This window comes from Candoia aspera, chromosome 4 (genome assembly GCF_035149785.1).
Source record: "Candoia aspera isolate rCanAsp1 chromosome 4, rCanAsp1.hap2, whole genome shotgun sequence".
Lineage (NCBI taxonomy): Eukaryota > Metazoa > Chordata > Lepidosauria > Squamata > Boidae > Candoia > Candoia aspera.
In genome coordinates this window covers 26,003,329-26,023,656 of record NC_086156.1, presented here as the reverse complement: position 1 = coordinate 26,023,656, position 20,328 = coordinate 26,003,329, and the positions used below count along the sequence as shown (strand labels likewise).

Genomic DNA, 20,328 nt, shown 5'->3' with positions numbered 1-20,328 from the left:
ATGCTCTGCTCTCTCATCTCAGCTATGAAGCCAACACGCTGAGTTAAAATATATTGGCCAACGTGTGGCTCACTGCATTGTCCTTATGATTAAGTGTGCTGTGGAGATCCAGACAATTGGAATAATCCTACAAACCATGCTTCAGTTAAGCCTGTGAGTGATCATGGGCTTGTTTTTCTTAACCTGGCCAGCCTAGCATTTTTGCGAGGAGAGAAGTGTCCATCGCCTATTCTAGAGAAAGACACATGAACGACAAGCAAATATAATCAACTGCGATAATTTAGAGGGGAGATATAAACATGTTGCATAAATTCTGTTCTTGGGTATTCGGTTTCATCTGGAGTTGGCAAGGACAACAGTTTCTGTGGATTTCCTTGGAATTCTTGTCCCCTCTTTATTTAATCGACCGGGCGCAGACGAGGAATACTTCCCTCCGCCCCCAAACTCACGAGAACAGGGCAGAAGAGGCAGCACTTCCACTCCATGGGACGCGGCTGCAACAGCAGACCGAACTGCCTGCAGAAAATCGCTCGGCGCGGAGCCCACTCGGGGTCACTCCAGAAGGGGATTTGCTTAACCATTTTCGCGTCAGCCGAGCCAGGCCCGAGGACACCGCCGGATCACGCGCGCTCCAGCTGGCTCCTGGAGCTTGGTTTCAGCCAATGGGCGGGCAGCGGCGGCCCTTCCTGTCGGCTGGTTGGCGCGTCAGTCCGGGCGCTGCTTGCCGCTGCCTCCGTTCGCCGTGCCGGGGAAGGGGGCCGGCTGCACAAGGTAAAGCATGGCTGCCAAGGTAAGTCCCAGAGCCTGGCGCGCGGAGAGCAGCGCGAGCGTTCGCTGGTACTGCAGCTGCTCTTCCCGCCACTGCGCGAATGGCTTCTAATCCGGGCTTTCTGCAGGCAGGCCTTGGCTATCAGGGCGGCCGAATGGGCAGCTCGCGTTGACCTAAGGCCTGTCCTTAGCGTAGCTTGGCCCGCTTTGGGGAGTGGAATCCAGCCGCGCTGCTTCCGGATCCGAATAGGGAAGGGAGAGAATTTGTTTCAGCCTTCTGGCTTTTTTCTGTTGGCTAAGGCAGCTGAGGGGTGCAAGCTCCCTGCTAAGCTGAGAGGAACGGGGACGGAGAGTTCCATATTGATCTTGCCCAGTTTAAGAGCAGCTCTGCTGAGTCTTGCTAATTATCCATTTAGCCCAATAATCCCATGTAGTCCCGTTTCCACAAAGCCTGGCCAGAGGCCGATCACTAGGCCAATTTAAGTAACAAGTTTCCCCTATTGCTTCTCCCCTCAGATGTGACATTTCATGACTGTTCCTTTTGAGGATGGAGGTCTGATTGTTTTATTAGAGTCCATGGCCATTAATAGACCAACCTGCTTGTTTTCCTCTGACATGTCCTACTTTTATCTGACCATTCTAAGGAGTTTGCTGTGCTGAAAGAAAAGTATTTGGGGCACATTCTAATTCTTACCATCTGGGTTCTTGGTTCTTTGAACAGAATGGCTGCGGGATGAGGCCTGGTTTACAGTAGAATGTGTCTGAATGTTAAGATCCATTCTGGTTCTTTCAAATATGAATTTGGGCTCAGTCACATTTATTTCATGGATTTATTCCACAGTAGGTCTGCTCAGGATTTCAACCTTTAAAAATGGATTGGGAGTCTGTGAATGTTGTTGGACTCCAGTTCCGTTAGCCCAAGACACATAGCCAATGGTGAGGAATAACGAGGCTTATAATCCAGCACTATCTGGTGGCTGCAGGTTTCTGTTCCTTGCTTCTGGAATAAATAATAAAATGGCTTTGAAATGCTATTTCTATCTGTGATCTCTTCAATTTGCAAACTGTCTTTGGTTTGGAAAACAGGTTTCCTATTTCTTAGAGATAAAATTCAGATTCTGTGCATTTATGGAGGCTATCTAGCATAACATAAGAATTTTCTTTCTCTGTTGGAATAGTGTCTTTTTAAAATAACTGACCTAAGTATAACACCTGTACAGTTCAAAGAGCTGAGATTGACACAAAGGTCATATTTATGTAAGACTTTGGTTTCAACAGTGATAAAAATCACTTGACTTACTTTGACCAGTTTCCCAGTTCAAATACAGACTGAAAGCTGGTTGTTAGCCAAGAGGAGGAATTATATTAAAAGTGGGAGTGATTATTTATTAAAAATGTACTTAAAAATCTCAGGCATTGAAATGCCTTATTCTCTTGTATGCTCCTTTTTCTCTCTCCAGTTAAATACCATTTGACTGCTTGCAGTGAATGGACGGTTGGGTTCATGCAGCACATTAAAGAAACCGTGATGGCTGATTTCATCCAATGCACTGAACCACAAACTAGTCAACTGCATTTTAGCCTAGTGTTTTGTGTGATCCATGTTTTGTGATTAGTTTATGGTTCATTTTGTCATGTGAATCCAGAACATTTGACCAATTGAATAAACCACTCAGTTAATCACAACAAGCATGTTGTGTGAATACAAGCCAATGTGCTTTATTAATTTTGGTTTTGTATTTTGTGTCAATATACTAAGTGACATTGGTCATCATTGTTTGTAAAACATGTTTTAAGACATTGGTATTTGAACCTAGTGACTTGTGGTTTATTCATTGAATCATACTTGAATCATGGTTTTGGAATGATATATGAACCAGATCAATATGTTGTATGTTCTTTCTTTGCTCTTGAATATCGGTGATTAAGTTAACCCATTAAAAAGAAAAAAGAAAAAAAAAGTGTGAACATTAACAATCAAACCTTCATTATGGCCATAAGGCCAGCAGTCAGATACAGATGAAAACACTTTTTTATACACATACAAACAGGTAGTTCTCACTTAGCGTCTGCCTTGTTTAATGACCATTTGACGTTGTGACAGTACTAAAAATCAACTTAGTGACCAGTCCTCACATTTATGACCTCTGCAGCATCTCTCTGCTCTTATTTTCACTTCCTTATTTACCCCATACGAAGATGTCCTAAAAGAGAAAGAACACCAGTTCTGCTGAAGGAAGTAGCAAGAAGCAAAGAAAAACTGTAGGAAAATCATAAGGAGTTGCGGTCACATGATTTTCACTTAGCAACGGTTTCACCAGTCACAATTGCAGTTGCTAAACGAGTACTAGGTAAAGGTAAAGGTAAAGGTTTCCCTTGACATTAAGTCCAGTCGTGTCTGACTCTAGGGGGCGGTGCTCATCTCCGTTTCAAAGCCAAAGAGCCGGAGTTTTGTCTGTAGACACTTCTGTGGTCATGTGACCGGCATGACTAAACGGAACGCCGTTACCTGCCCGCCGAAGCGGTACCTATTAATCTACTCACATTGGCATGTTTTCGAACTGCTATGTTGGCAGGAACTGGGTCTAGCAATGGGAGCTCACCCCGTCACACGGATTCGAACCGCCGACCTTCCGATCGGCAAGCTCAGCAGCTCAGTGGTTTATGTAAACAGGTAGTACAATTATACACAAATACACACACACACACACACACACGTTTGTGTGTATATTAGCATCTGACTTTTATCTATACATGTTTTATCTGTGTGTGGGATGTGTGCGTGTGTATGTCTAAAAAAAATAATATAATTTTTCAAACGCAAGGAGAGATGGATGGTGCTTATAGAGTCACAGAATTGAGCAACCTGGGAGGATATACCTGAAATAAATTTAATAAATAAATAATGGTTGAATAGGAAAAGCAACAAATAGGAGTCGTGCTTTCTGCCAGGAAGTTTTTTTTTCCAGGATAGGATGGATAAAAGCTGTCGGGGAGTCTTTCTGGTAAGGAAGTTCTCATTGCAGCCAGCCAGCCAAACAAAATTCTGAACAAATGAATTCATACATGCAAGCTATCAAGTGAAGCCATGCCTACATGAATGGTCTATCATGCACACAGTACCACAGAGATAATTTCCATGTTGCCTCAGATACAGTGGGATCAGTTTTTGCTTGCAAGAAAATTGGATGGACATGTGAAAGGAAGCCATGAATAATCACAGTTTCCTAGCAAGTATCCAAAGTGTATAATAAGCTGTATATATGATATTGTCACACTGATAATGATTTAGCCACATAAACTGTCACATTCCTACATGAAAGAGCTTTTGTGATTGTGATCCTACTCCAACATTAATATTAACTAAAACTATAATTGTAAATATATTTGTTCTCATTGCACATACTGGACCTTCTTAAAAATATGTAAGATTTTGCTGTAAATTGCAAAGATGTCACAAGAAATTGGTGTCCTTTCTTCATTTATGCCCTACAAATATAACACATCAGATCTCAGAGACAATAACAGATTTTAGGGTATGCAAATGACTGAATTTAATGAAATGCTTTTTGGTAGTTCTGGTGGTAGTTTTGGTAGTTCTGATGTATTTTCAAGTTTATCTTTATTAGGCTTTTCTCCTAGGCCGTTGAGATACTTATGAATTTCTAGCAGTGATTAGATTTTGAAAATTTTGGAGACATTGTATTGTCCTGCATGGTATTAAGAATTGATTTACAGTGTAGTTTATTGGAATCCCCCCCCATTTTCATATCTAATTTTTTTGTTTAATTATAGATAATGACATTGCTTTTATGTATACTACCGAATTGTTTGGATCATTAGCCAGGTATCGTACTTATGAGACGAACTAAAGATCAGGCACCATTTAGAATAATTATGTTATCCCTGAGTCTCCCATCTCTTTGTTAGTGGCACCTTGAACAGTATTGTTAACAGTCAGCCATATGCTTTCCTGCCCTTTCTGAGGCAGAAGAATATGAGACCTGTAGTGTGTACAACAGATTTTGCATAATTTAAAAGCAAACATCTCCTGAAACCTCCCTCTTATCCAAGATAAATCCCAGTCCTGTCCATGGCTGCATCCACTTTGTATCATAGTTGTACCCACTACAGCCCATGGTCTTCCTTGAAACTTTTAAATATAACTCCCAGCTGCCAAAAAATTGCCCTTCTGTACTTTATAATATTTAAATCTTAAGCTATTTTTTCCTTTAAAAAATATCCAAATCTTTCTTGATTACTTTTGACTACATCAAACACAATCTTTGTTTGCATGACATACCTAAAGTTAACAGCTGCAACTTACAAATAAATACAATTTTGAGGCTTCACACAATACCATGAATTATAAATTAAAGATATAGCTGAGTTGCACAAGATACTAGGTTGATACTTGGTTGGCTGGTTGTGGTTCAGCATGCTCTGCAAACAATAAGGTTTATAGAGGTACAGGGATAAAGTGAAATTCTTACTTGGACCTATGTAACTTTATGAATAATAGTGGTTTTCAAACTGGTTACTAAAGTTCAGGCTTAATATCACTCCTTTACTTAATTATTTTCCCCTACCAGCATAAAAGCTATAATATATGCTTCTGAATGAACATTTTTTTGGATGCTGAAGTCCTCTTAAATACAAATCAGATTGTGTTTTTGAAGCTGCTGATTTTATGGAAAATCTTGTTTGCAATATTTTATAAAAGTGATGAGATTTCTATAGAGAGCCACACAATTTCTTAGTACCTTGAATATTAGAAATACAAGCAGTGTTTTTGTTGCAGAAATGTCAGTAGTGAACTAATGTTTGTACATTTTCAAATTTACATAGAAATTACAGAGCCAGACTGTAATATATCAGGCGTTTGATCCCACATAGCTAGTGTTATTTAGACTGGAGCTCAAGTGGATTTGAAGGTTCCTATTTGATTTCTGTGATATAGTGCAATAATATTTGGCTTTTTTCCCCCTTGCTTCAGCCAAACAATGGATTGGTGAGTCAGTGACACATTTTCTAAGGCTTCTCCTGTCTCTGTCAGAATCCTGCATGCTTTTACTTTCTAAAATTTAATTTGTTCATTCATTTTTGTATACTCCTTTTCACTTTAATGTATTTTTCTTCATATGCTATATTTAAAACATCTCCAATTGCTAAGCACCTTCACTATAAAGTCCAGGCTCTTTGAAAATGAATAGGATACTTAAACACTATTACTATTTAGAACTCTACCTTTCAAAGCTGGGCATGTAAATATTTTTAGATACCCAGATAGTCAAATGTTGTTTGAGGTGTTTCAAGTTCAAAAGAGACAGGTCCAACCTTACCAGAAGTGTTCCACCATTTTGGGAGTGTCCCACACCTGAAACAATTTTTCAATTTGAAACAGGTGTTTTGAACACAAAATGGGTCTGTTTTGAGCTCACCATACACGCAGAATGCTCTAAACAATGCCAGAATACTTCTGGGAAAGTCAGAACAGCCCATTTAAATTCAAAATTGTGTTTTGTGCTTGAAACAATGTTCTTTGTGAAATATTTTGGCTATTAGTAATGCTGTAGGCCAGCCTTTCTCAATCTTTTGACCCTCAAGGAACCCTTGAAATATTTTTCAGGCCCTGGGGAACCCCTGCACATTCAGGCTCAAAGATAGGCCAGAAATTACAAAATTACTGTATCTGTTTCATGTGTATATAGGCATTAACAGTGTTCTTAAACTAAAAATAAAGAATGAAACTTGCCTCTTTAATGTGTAATTGCCTGAATTTGAAATAATTTTTTAAATAAATCATGATCTCCTGGGGACTTCTTGCGGAACCCTGGTTGAAAAACCCTGCTGTAGACCCTTCCAACCTTGTATTTGCACAGTTAACTATAGTTGTTCGTAATACACAAATAAGTGTGGGTTCACACATGCACTAAGCTATAACTTATGGCTGGTTGGTTTTGTTTGTTCTTATATGGTTGGTTTTGTTTGTTCTGGCTTAGTGTGGTGAAAAAGTTCAGATACTATGATTTATAAATCATGGTTAATGGCTTACCATATTATCTAAACATTCAGATTGCAGTTTATTCTACAAATCATTGTTAAGCGATTAACAATGTGTAAATTAGACCTTACTATTGAAATTCTCAGAATAGTAAATCAGTATGATAGTATTATTCTTTTGTGGAGGAGGACAACCTTTATAATATGGTTCATAAAATTAAGGACTATAAAATTACATTTCTTGACTAGTCTTACTATTACTTGTTTATTTTAAAATAATGCTTGTAACAGTTGCTTATAATTTAATTAACTGCCAAATTTATTTATCTATTTAATTATTTAATTAATAATTAATTATTATTTGGTCTTGTGATAGTCACTGAATTTATAACTATTCTGAAATTCTGGAATTGGTAGAATTATGAAATAAACCTATTTTTCTAGGCATATAGTATTATGTATATAATAGTATGTAAGTCGTGTGTGAGATAGTAAGATAGGGCCTGCTGAATCTGTTAGGGAGAGATTCTCAATTTCCATGGAGATAGTATGTGCCAAATTGCAGTTGGTTGACACCATAGAATATAAGAAATAATGTATCAGAATTATCTCTTGATAAGTGAAATTTCAGCTAAACTTTTATTTTCCCTTCACTGTTTTGTCATCTTTGTCTTGTATGCTGTGCTCTATATTCTTTATATGCTTGTCTCAAGCAGTTTTCTCTTATTCTTTTATAATCTGTACTAGTTGAGAAAAAGTAATATTTCTTTAAAAACTTTTTTAAAAGATTTTTTTAATCCCGCCTTTATTAATTTTATAAATAACTCAAGGTGGGGAATGTAACAGAATACTGCTTCCTCCTCCTATTTTCCCCACAGCAACAACCCTGTGAGGTGAGTTGGGCTGAGAGAGTGACTGGCCCAAGGTCACCCAGCTGGCTTTCATGCCTAAGGTGGGACTAGAACTCACATAGGATTGCTTGCCATGTCTGGACTGTGGAGCATTAATATGTGTTTGTCCTGCCACTGTCTCAGAATTACCTGGTTTTTCCCCACATTCTCTCTTGTGTGATTAACAATATTGGTAATCCCACAGATAAAGCTGAAAAATGTACTTTTAAAAAATCTTATTATACAAATTGGACATAGGAAAGCTGCCAATAACAGCCTTTATTTTTATCATTTCTGAACATAAAATGTTTTCTAACTAGTACTGTTAAAAACTTTTGGACTACAGCTACCATTTGGCTCGGAGTGATGGAGCTTTTAGTCAACGTTTTGAAATTAAGGGTGACTGGCATAGTTGAATTATTTCCTTCCTTTGCCTCCCGTTAACTTTTCCACAAATGTAATAGTTTCTAAGCAATTAACATAGCAACAGAGTACAGGCAATGGCAGAGCTATGCCAACAGCTATAGAAAATAAAGGCCAGACTTTATGATTCTAAAGTAAGGAGTCTATTACCAGAGTATATGTTTTACTCTAGTGTGTAAATGAATGGAATTTCCTTTTTTTAGGAGTCAAATTAAGGACAGGAAGACAAAACATGCAAATGGATCAGTTGAATACAGGCACTGAAGTGGGATCAGTTAATATTCCTTGAATCTTCTGCTTGTAGATGGTAAAGCTCTTCGGTTTGAGATTATGAGATTTGTTTAATGCATCACAAATCCTTAAATGACGGATGAAGAAGAATGCCTTTTTTCATATCCCAGCTTACCTCTCTTATTTATTTACATGGATTTTTAAAAGTGTGTCCAGAAAAAGAAGAAAAAATACTAAACAAAACCAAATCTTACAAGGGCTCACCACCATCCCACCTCAAGGCCTGGGATAATAACTAGGTTTTCAGTACCTTCTGGAACATCATCAGAGTAGAAGCCATATGGATGTCTGGGGATGCCATTCCAGAAGGAAGTTGCCATGACAGAGAAGGTGCGCTTCTGGGATCCCGCTAGATAACATTGTTTAATCTCTTGAATGCTAAACAGAGACTTGTTCTTTTTAAACTAAGCCCAATTTGCTTTTTGCTTACTGAACTGCCCAAGGGTATCTGAAACATTGCATTTATGGCAAGATTTTAACTGTAAAATAAATGTGTTTTTTTTTCTTGCAGTGGTGAATGCAGCTATAACAATATTTGAGTAGTAACAAAATTGCATCATGTTAGTTAAATCTGGTGAGGGAAGGATAAGGGATAAAGAATGTTACAGTACTGATGTTCTAATACTATTCTCTTTTCTGGGAGCAAGCCCCATTTAATAGACTTATGCTCAGTTCTGAATAAACATGTATGGAATATCTTGATTCCATCAATGAGAGCTGGGTAACTTACAACACCTATAGGTTTTGTATGGACCTTGAGCCTCTAGTACTATGGTTGTGGAAAATTGGCAGCACAATTTTCCGCCCTTGGGTAGAAAAACATGAAAAGTGTGTAGCATAACTCGCAACATAGGTATATCACATTAAAAACAGCATCAACAACCTGAAAGCACAGCCTTTTTTATGCAGGCTACACTCACTTTCCTGGCAGTATTCTACCCGACCCCATATGCCCCTTGGCCATCAAAGGTTTGCATGCCCCTGCCAAAAGATGTTCAGCCTCACTGACATTAATGGAAAGCAATCCCCTGGCACAACATCTTCTAGAGTTGTTAGGTAATATCTCCCATCTTCTTTAACCACATGACCTTTGGTGGTTCAGGCTTAAAAAGGTAAGAATTATAGACCTAAACAAAGCTGATTTATAGGGCTTCTTCCTCACAACCATAGGTTGACAGTAGGCAAGGGAACAGAAGAGTTAGACTTCTTTGGGATCCGGGCTAAATATTTTTTGCTCACCCTAGTGAACAGAACTATAGTTCAGTATTCTTACTTTGCAGCAAATACCATTGTATAAGTCAGTGGTAGACCAGATGATTTTTTTTCTGGATGAGTCTCTGGGCCAAATCATGTGTATTGGGAAAGGCTCTGTTTGAGGCTCTGGAAAGATCGGCTTCCAATTAATTTAGATACAATATTGAACTGAATAGGCAGATAAGCTGAATTCACACATATTATGGAAACCCCAAAATTGTGGTTTGTAAGTCATTTGTGGCTTAGCAGTTTGACCTCTGCCAATGCTGGCTTATTCAAAAAAACAATGGGTAAGGAAACTATTTTCATGATATGCCAATCAAGCTATAGTCTGAGATGGTATAAAGCAGCAGCTTATGTTCCTTGAGTGTTTGAAATCAGTAGGACAGATTCTACTGAGTATGCCAGATACTGGATTATGTATACTTATATTGGAAAAGTACTCATCCATTCCAGCCATCTCCTGAGACATCAAGCTGACCATGTAGAAGTAGGTTATTTTGGAATTAAAGAAATGGAAACTAGCTTTGTTAAAGCACTAAAAAGAAAGCTGTTACTACCTTTTTCATAACATTTCAAAATAACTTCATGTTTTTTAGTGTACCTTAGAACTATACAACTGGATCACAAGTTGTATCAGAAATGTTGCTTTGGCCTGAATAAGTGGCAGTGAAATAGAATAAAAATTGTTCATAAGAATTAGGCCATAGGCATTTTTTTTCTTTTCCTTTTTTTTAAAAAGGCAAATATCACTTGGAAGTATGGTGGGTATATAAAAATGATGAATTTTGGGAAGATGCATGAAGAGAAAGAGGTAATATAAAAGTGCCTGAGCACTGTCGCTTTAAATTATGATTTGATGTATCATCTTGGGAAAAAAATCTGCTTGCCTTAGTGAAGTAAGAAACATTTGATAACATTGCTAATTTCTACTAGAACAAAGATAACTTTGACTCTTCAAATGGCCCATAGCTTTGCAGAGCAAGAAGTTGAATGCATTTTGTTCAAAGTGAATTGTCCTTTGAGTAGTGCTCCTTTTGTGAGATAGAAAACCATACCACAGTCCTCATATATAGAGGAATTCTTGAGGAAATTTTCCTGGTGGATTAAGGCCCACAGCCATGGAATCCATCATGTGATACAGAAACCTTCCATTGATATACTGTAATATACGAAGCTGTAAGAGGTGAAGCCATAGCTCACATGGGTGAGGCTGGAGTTTTGAGAAAAAAAATGGGGGTATATTGCAGCTTTTATCATTTTTCTAAATCTCAAAATGACAGGAAAGTATGCTGTCCATTTATAGCACTCATAGAACTCTGAAGCCACAAAATGGATATACAGCCCATGTGCCCCTGAGGCCTGCATATTGCTCAGCCCTGGTTTGATACATGGGTACCCAGCCTTGTTCCCCCTAGACTTTATAGACTGCAGCTTTCACATTCTCTTGTCCCTGGCCCTGCTGGCTAGAGTAGATAGGAGTGTAAGGTCTAAACTGGGTCCCTTGTCTCTGGTTTAGCATGTTTAATCTGAGTGCAGTCATTCAATCTAAAGGTAGAGGGTCTTAATGTAGTCTATAACTATGATTTGAATTAGGTTAGTTTATCTGCACTGTGGTTCCTTGTATTATGCAAATTCAAATTAATGGTTAAATAGCAAATCATCTGTTTGGAAAACCTAGCATAGGGCAAAACAGGGTTGTTCCAGCTGCAGCATTTCCACTAGACAAGTCTACTTTTCAGTGTGTGTGAGATACGGTTGTTTTTTTTTAAGCTGAAGAGCTGAGGGAAGGAAAGCCTCACACTTGGATTTTTTTTCTTTATTTTTACATACAGGTTGTGCTGGCCAAATGCTGAGAAATAACTAAGATACCTGCAGGAGAGGGATGGGAAAAACTGCTATGATATGTGCCATGGATAGGTTTCTTATCCCTGGTTAATGCTAAGTTATGGAGTCCCTCTTCCTTATGTTCATTTACCTCCTTGCAAGATAAACTTGTGCACATGAGATTATTACTAAGGCTGGTTACCACCCCTCCTCAGATGCTAAACTATAATACACTAAATTGCCTGGATGTCAGCTGGCCCAGGTACAAGCAGGAACAACAGATACTGGTATAAAATGCCTTTGATTAAGTATTATGCTCTTCATGACTTTCTTTTGGCTCATGGACAACGGTGTATATGCGTCAAAGAAGAACAATTAGTGGGGAAATGTAGTGTCAGTTCTCCCAGATAGTGTGAAAAGACCAGAAAGATACAAGCTTCTTGCCAGTCTTTTGTTTATTTGCCAAGGGATGTTGACTGAGCTGTCTTTTTTTTTAATAAGAACTTTATTAGTTTTAAAAGTATAGCTAAAACACAAAATAGAGAATATAGAAAAGCTAGAATATAGAACTAAAGAAAAAAAACTATAAAAGTACAAATAGACAGGAAACAGAAAGTGACTTCTGACTTTCTCCAATACAGATATAGATTAATTTACAAATATAATGTGTTACCATTAGTTAAACCTTAGTAACATTATTTCTATCAAAAGAAACTGTTTAATCATTAAAACCCAAAATCAAAACTTCATTTTTTTTTCTAACACAAGTAATCTAAAAGTGGTTACCAAGTAGAGATAAAGCCAGAAACAGTATTTTCTCTTATTAACACTGTTAGCTTAGCCATTTGGGCCAGCTCCATCAGTTTGATAATCCAATCTTCCACTGTAGGTATTTGTGAATCTTTCCATCGTTGTGCATATAAAAGTCTTGCTGCTGTAATCATATATAAAAGCAAAGTCCCATATTGTTTCTCAAGCTCCTTCTCCATCAAACCCAAGAGGAATAGTTCTGGTTGTTTTTGTAAGTTCACTTTGAGAATCTTCTGAATAATAGTACATATTTGGTCCCAAATTTTTTTAGCCTTCTCACATGTCCACCAAAGATGGTAAAAAGTTCCTTCACCTTGTAAACGTTTCCAACAGACGTTTGTTACATCATTCGTTATCATTGGCAAATGATTAAAAGATCTACCATGACTCTTCATTTGCCTCTTTAAAGTCAATTTAAAGTTGGGACTGACTATTCTTATTTTTTTCTGCATTTCCTCTTAAAACTGTTTTATACTTCATTGTGATTTGTAGAGCATGTTGCCTTTCAGTATCACTGCTTTCAGTAGCAACAGTCAAACATGGCAGGATATCTGAAAGCAATTAGAAGTTATTCCCATAAGTAGAAGTTGCCTTCATAGCCCCATCACATCACATCGTCTAAATCTGATTAGAGTTTTACAGTGGAGATGCATTGAATTTTGAATGATTTTCACATTTTGAATGATTTTCACATTTCCATTAGTCTTTTTTGTCACCGACATTAAGTCAGCCTGTCACTTCACTTTTTAAATAATGCAGTCTGCCACTGAGTGTCAATTAGAGAGGTGACTTTTAGTGATTGTGAATTAGTCCCTTGTTGATATCAATTATATTTTTCTGCTTTTTTAAAAAAATGAAATAAAACCTGAAAATAACTAAATGTTCTAATGGCCATTATTGGTAGAAGAGTTACTGTACTTATTTGTAACTATTAGATTTTATTCAGCCCTTATCTTTTCCCTGTAGAACAATCCAATCTTAAGATTTCATTGAACATTCTCAGGGATATTGCTATTAATAAACATATTTATAATTTATATTCTTATTCAACATCTGATGTTGAATAACATGTTTTACATCTTGGACACTTGGAACATCTAGTTTATCATGTCTTCAAGGATATCCTTTTTTGAGCCTTGATGGAGGGCCAGAATGTTCCAAATATTCAAACTTTGAAGGTTTAGACCTACTCACTGAGTGTTTGCAGATCATTCTGCTAGACCAGCTGTAGAACTAGGACATTCATAGAAACCCAATATGTGAAAAGTAGCCTGAAAGCTTACTAAATGCGGACCAGAAAGGCCAAAGTAGTAAAGGGTGTACATTTTATGTATTGATTTTCACCTCCAGCTTTTATTTATTGATTTATTTACTGAATATGTATATTGGTTTGCTCCTAGAAAACTCATGGTACTTTGAATTTATACCATATGGCTAGGTTTGCACATTGCACTAATCTATGATTTATTTATTCAACTTTTATTTATTTATTTATTTATTTATTTATTTATTTATCTATCAAATTTCTATTACCGCCCATCTCTCCCAAAAGGGGGACTCTGGGTAGTTTACAATAAAATCAGAATTAAAAGCATTACTTACCAAATAAAGCATAATTTACTTGATTCATAAAACATGCCATACTTTAAACTATTGGAAACTATTATCAGTTTCACATAGCCTGCTGAACCATAATACAATTCGGTTGGCTTTGGCTTAGTATGTGTAAATACAGTCAGAGTGGCTATAAGGCTAAGCTATAAACCATGGTTTAAAAACCTCAGTGGCAAGTTCATTGTTTGCTAAGCAACACTATATTATTCTACTGCAGCCTTTCTCAACCTTTTGACCCTCGAGGAACCCTTGAAATATTTTTCAGGCCTTGGGGAACCCCTGCACATTCAGGCTCAAATATAGGCCAGAAGTTACAAAATTATTATATTTGTTTCATGTGTAGGCCTGTATATAGGCATTAACAGTGTCCCTAAACTAAACATAAAGAATGAAACTTGCCTCTTTAATGTGATGTTGCCAGAATTTGAAATACATTTTAAAATAAATTGTGATCTCCCAGGGTACCCCAGTGACCTTGCAGAACCGTAGGGCTCCACGGAAATTGAGAAACCCTGCTCTACTATATTATTCCACATTATGTATTATCTGCCATTAAATATCCGATGTGCTTCTATTCAGAGGACCAGGTAGCACAGCCACTGTATCCTTTTTCTACCGTGCTCCATACCATTCTTCTGGGCTTGTTTGTTGTTTTGTTTTTGCTTCCTCCCTCGCTACTGAGAATGCCTGGTCTTCATTGGCTGTCTTGAGCCCTCCCTGCATTAGGGGAAAACCTACAAATTCTGTATATTCTCCAAAGTCAGAATCTCTCTTTTGTATCTTAGTATTTTTGTATCTGATGCAGTATTGGCCATGAATATGTAGATTTATGTAAACACTAAAGATACTGATATGAAGAGAAAAATGACTGTTCCTTTAACTTCTCAGTTATAAGGAGCTATTTGCAATTCAAACAGGAAAAAGATGTTCTGCTTTTTGATCAGCTGCTTTTAATACAGTATTCAATACTTCTTCTCCACTCTCATTTTTTTCTTAGATATATTACTATGATAACTCTCTGAAAATGAAGTTTGCAAGGATGGTTTTGGTCCCATATCCTTTGTTTTACATCCTGAATGTCAAGTTTGACATTGTAATTACTTCTGACAGCCAATAATCACATAAAAACCTAAAAGGATATATGCAGACTTCTAAGAAGTAGTGAATTTAACACTGTAAACAAATAAACAAACAAACAACCCTTTGTATTTAAAATGATATCCAATGAAATCATTATTTGGATAGGAGAAAAATAATAGCTTCAGAGACAAGTTTGGATTTCAGAGTTTCCAATGCCTGAAACGATTTTAATTTCTATTCATAGGAATTGTTGAAATTTTGAGGTAGAATTTATACTTAACTCTTCCTAATATCTAGTGCATTTCTACTACTCATTCTTTTAAGTAGATAAAATCAATGTTTTGTGTAATCTTAAATCTTTCAATTTACACTTAAATCCCATAAAAAATTACAAACTCTTCCCAAATACCAATCATGTTTTCTTTTATCCAAATATTGTAATTGTGAAGGAGAGCCATATGCTAGGTGTGGAATACTTAAGCTTCATATTGTAAAGTACTGTACTGACTACAGGTTGTTTTCTAAAACAGATAGTTACAATAAAGTTTCAGCAGGCCATTGTTGTTAGACACAAATGCTTTAGGGCAGTTGTGTGTCTTTGTTGTTTCTCACAGTATATTTAATTTACTTACGCCATATTGAGAAAGTATTTTCTCTTTAATTTCTTTTTATAATAATTTTAATATAATATATATTAATTATAATACATATTAATATATAATATAAATTAATGCTTATAAATAAGTAATATATATTTATATTACTTATAATATATATCATATATAGAATAAATAAAATATAAATTAATATAATATATTAAATAATATGATATATTAATTATAATAATTGATATAATTAGAATAACGATCCTTATGGAACTTCCCCCCCCCCCCATGTGAGGTCACCTCCATCCCTACTTATTTTCCGGAAGTCCCTCAAGACCTGGCTATGTCATCAGGCCTGGGGGCCCCAGGGGACCGGTGAGATCTTGAGGTAACTCCCTTGCTAATCTACTATCTTGTGTGCCTTATGCTTTTAAAACTTCTTAATAATGATTGTTTTTGACATTTTAATTTTTTATATCTTTGTTGTACATGGCACAGAGTCACTTCTTATGAGAGGGTGGCCATATAAATTTGATAAATAAATAGAGTTTATTACATTGTACAGATAAAACTAATACAAAGTATAAAAAGTAAAAAAAATAAAGTGTGAAAAAACAAGAAAAATAAAAAGAGAAAGAAAGAAGTAATTTCCCCCTTCATCCCAGAAAGTATAAACAACTTTAACAACTTACCATCTCTTAAAATACAACAATCTCTTCATCCCATATCTCACCTCATTCTCTATATACATAACTTTCAAGCGTCATCATCCATCCAGATCAACAGAAATCCATTAAGGGTTACTGGAAGTAACCTATCTGTTATAAATTTGATCTAATAATTCCTTCCTTTTATGTTTATATCCCATTTTCTATCATTAAACAAATTTTCCAAACCTCAGCATTCAAATCTAGTCAATAAAAATCCAATAAAAGTTACCAGAGATAACAACATAACTATTTTAACTTGAATCAGATAAATTTAAAATACAGCAAATGAACTGTTTCCCATGTAATTCTTATCTATAAACAAAACCTTAAAATATTATCATCCAGTTTTGGACAGAAAAAAATTCATTAAAAGTTTACAGAAATAACTGTCTATTTTAAACTTGGTCAAATAAACCAACTTTATATTCCTTCCCCTTGCTCCCAATATTAGTCCCTTCAAGTACTGTGCAAACACTTGGTTTTCATTTTCTCTTTGTCTCTTCTCACAAAATCGCATTAACAAATTCCTTTTGTAAATCCAATATAGAAAAGTTATCCAAGACACTCTTCTGGTCTATTATTTATATATCCTTTTTAGTTATCAAAACATCAGCCGGTTTTGTTTGTGTATTCAATATTTCATCTTTCCCCATATGCTTCTTATAGCCTGTCATTTTTCAGTCCACATTTAAATAAATTTCAGTCTTGTCCAGTAAGACTTGTTCTTTTTCCATAGCATCATTTAGTCCATCAGTAATGGCAGAGATCTTTAAAACTAACTTCTGAGTCCATTGTTCACAAATATCTCTCAGTGCATCCATTGATAAAAGATTTTGCTGCATTCTGCATTATCAGATCTAGTTTAAGTATTCTTCCTTTTTAATTATAATCTTTATTTCCTTCTGGTCCCCTCTAGACACCTTCAAAGTCCCATCTTACCATGTTGTTTTTCTTCCAAATGCAAAAAACATGGATAGTTTCTCATGGGAAGGATTCTTATATTTAATTTCAGAATATTATTAAATCCATTTATATTATATTATAATATATAATATTATTAGTCCATTTATAACTTTCAAAAATCAACACTCTAATTTCTCTTTTGCTGTTTTGCTGTTAATTCTGGACATTTTTTTAAAAAATCCTTAAATTCGTACTTAAAACTTCTTTCGTAAAGAATTGAAGGAAACTCACCTAATGAATACCATGAAACTTGCCATTCTGGAGGTTCTTATTATTTAAAAAGCAATAAAAAATTATTTCCAAAGTGATTAAGAAATGAGGATCAGCCAAACCTCATGTCCTTAGAGGCTACAGTACGTCTATGAGCTTTGATGGAATCCCCAGCCGCTCAACTCACAAGCAGATTGCAAAAATTTTGGTTCCTGCCACCTACTCACAAGGAATCTCATGATCTCTCCTTTATCCAGAGAGATTTCACCATCCCAGATCCTGAATCCAGCTGGCAATTTCAGCCGTAATGTCCTCGCTTCTTCAGGGACGTCTTCAGTTCGCCTTACCAGAAGTCCATTTTATGTATAATTTCTAAGTTAATTTTATATTCAGGTGGTTTGCATACATGAAATTTAAGCAACAATTTATTGATCCTTACCTCTGTCTTGAAGCCTTTTTCTTCTTACCCCAATGTTTCATGGATGCTTGTGCATGCATATGCTCATGGATTTGTACCCACGCACTAGGTTACTGATGTGTGGAAGAGACATGAGTAAAACAGATGCAATTATAAATAAAAGTGATGTGATCTAGAGTTGGGGTGTGTTACCAGCAGTCGCTTACGATGGTCAGATCACTCTCTGTTGGCTTTGCAGTTCTCTGCGGCCTCAGAGAAGAAGGACCTATTCAGTAGATCCACCCCAGATTCTGATGGAGCCTGTTGGAATTGTTCCTGAAACTCTGATGCGTGAGTTGTTTCAGTGAAACAATGTTATTTATTGGGCCCCAGGAGGTAAGCCCTCTCTGTCTCAGTGCTGGCCCTTTAGAACAGCATAATCCCAGGATTCAGGTGACCCCAATCTTGTTGACCTTCTGTAAGGCATTGAGCTAAGATACTGAATGAGCCCATCTGGTAAATATGTTGTAATTTGACCTTGGTTGTGTGTTTCTATGTTACGTTTTGTTATTTATTTTCTATCCTGCCTTAATTATTTTTTATAAATAACTCAAGGTGGTGAATATACCTAATACTCCTTCCTCCTCCTATTTTCCCCACAGCAACAACCCTGTAAGGTGAGTTGGGCTGAGAGAGAGCGACTGGCCCAAGATCACCCAGCTGGCTTTCATGTCTAAGGCGGGACTAGAACTTGCCTGGCTTCTGGCCCGTTGTCTTAACCACTAGACCAAACTGGCTAATTTATTGGCTATTTTGTTTTAACCCTATGTTGCTCTCCCATAGTCACATTTCCGGGTTGGACAGCTATATAAATCACATAATAGATGGATAGATAGGTAGATAAGTTTACTGAAGTTGTGTTCAGTTAAAAAAATCCCACAGTGCATTTATCTATTGGTTATTTTTATTTTACTCCTGTCTCCCAATGATTAATTGGGGCCTTTTTAAGTGTTGGATTTTATTTTCTCTGACTCATTGTTAACAAATTACTGATAAAAATTATTTCAACAAGTATCTCTTGTATATTTTACTCAGATTGCATCATTGTGGTGAAATTCATACACCATTGGTGGCAAGATTGAATTGTGACATTAGTGAGTAGGCTGAACACGTCTGTTTCTGTTGGTTAGTACTGCCACTCTGTAAGCTGCAAGTATAATAGAGTTTCCTTCCATTCTTAACTCCTGCCAGAAATTAGGAAACATTCGAATATTGTTTTTCTCAAAGTATAGTAAAGGTAAAGGTTTCCCTTGACGTAGAGTCCAGTCGTGTCCGACTCTAGGGGGCGGTGCTCATTTCCGTTTCTAAGCCGTTAGAGCCGGCGTTGTCCGTGGACACTTCCGGGTCATGTGGCCAGCATGATGACACGGAACGCCGTTACCTTCCCGCTGAAGCGGTACCTATTGATCTACTCACATTTGCATGTTTTCGAACTGCTAGGTGAGCAGGAGCTGGGACTAGCAACGGGAGCTCACCCCGCCGCGCGGTTTCGAACCGCCGACCTTCCGATCGACAGCTCAGCGGTTTAACCCGCAGCACCACCGCGTCCCTCAAAGTATGCTTCCCTCTTAATCTGAGCTCCTGAAATGATTTGAAAATTCCATCTTTAGCCTCTTCAGAGGCATTTAGATATTTGAAGTGGACAGCAAAGTTGCATATGTAACATTCTCTTTGCTTAATCCCTGCAGGTGGGAGCTTCAGATCTTTATACAGATCTACAAAGGCCTGAACCTAAGTCTCCCACTACAGAGATACTGAGCATGACCCTTCATCCCACTTCACTGCTACAGTATCTTTATTATTCGAAGTGTACTTCAGTATTATAGTACTCATAGCTTAGTATGATGATGGAAGCCAATATATATTTTACAAAGGTTGAGTGATCCTGATATGGTTGAGTGATCCTGATATGGTACTATGAAATTCCTTAAGGAAAGAATAGGATTTTGACTTGAGGGTAATGTGCTGTTAGTTACGAAAACTGCAAAAATCAGGTTTTGTACCTTTTCTCTTTTAATCTTATTTCACACTTTTTATAATTCCTGCTAATTATTGTTTTAGGAGCAAAATCACATTTCATTTTTGTTTTAGCTCTGTCCGTGTTTTTAGCTCTGTCCATGTCTTTGTCATGGTTCTGTTGCTTCTTGGAATGCTGCCCCTGCCTGATACGGCTCTCAAATATCACCTGCAATCTTTGCTGTAACAAAATGGTGCATTCCTGTTCTAGAAGGTATGTAGAGCATAGGAAATATTCTTCTGTCAAACTTCATATTTCTAGACAATCTTTCTCTTCCTGGCATGGAGTCTTCAATCTCAGAATTCGCAGTCTGTTCAAATCAGCTAGATCTGCAATTCCTAGAATACCGAGCTAGCATGGCCAAGGCTAGGAATTCTGGGAGTTTTATTTCCCAAATATCTGAAGT

General features: G+C 36.8%; 1 protein-coding gene across 3 annotated transcripts in view; it reads left to right on the top strand.

Moving 5' to 3' along the window:
- The first annotated feature begins 672 nt into the window (after positions 1–672).
- Positions 673–20,328, top strand: part of SLC25A13 (solute carrier family 25 member 13) — a 123,611-nt gene continuing 103,955 nt past the window's right edge. Inside the window, exons 1-2 of one of the 3 annotated variants that reach the window (XM_063303664.1) lie at positions 682–790; positions 5,765–5,779. In XM_063303664.1, the coding sequence (XP_063159734.1) occupies positions 779–790; positions 5,765–5,779 (27 nt within the window). In that variant the 5' untranslated portion in view covers positions 682–778. Of the gene's footprint in view, positions 791–5,764; positions 5,780–20,045; positions 20,136–20,328 lie in introns of those variants that run through there. The other 2 variants (XM_063303665.1, XM_063303666.1) reach the window with 2 other exon arrangements.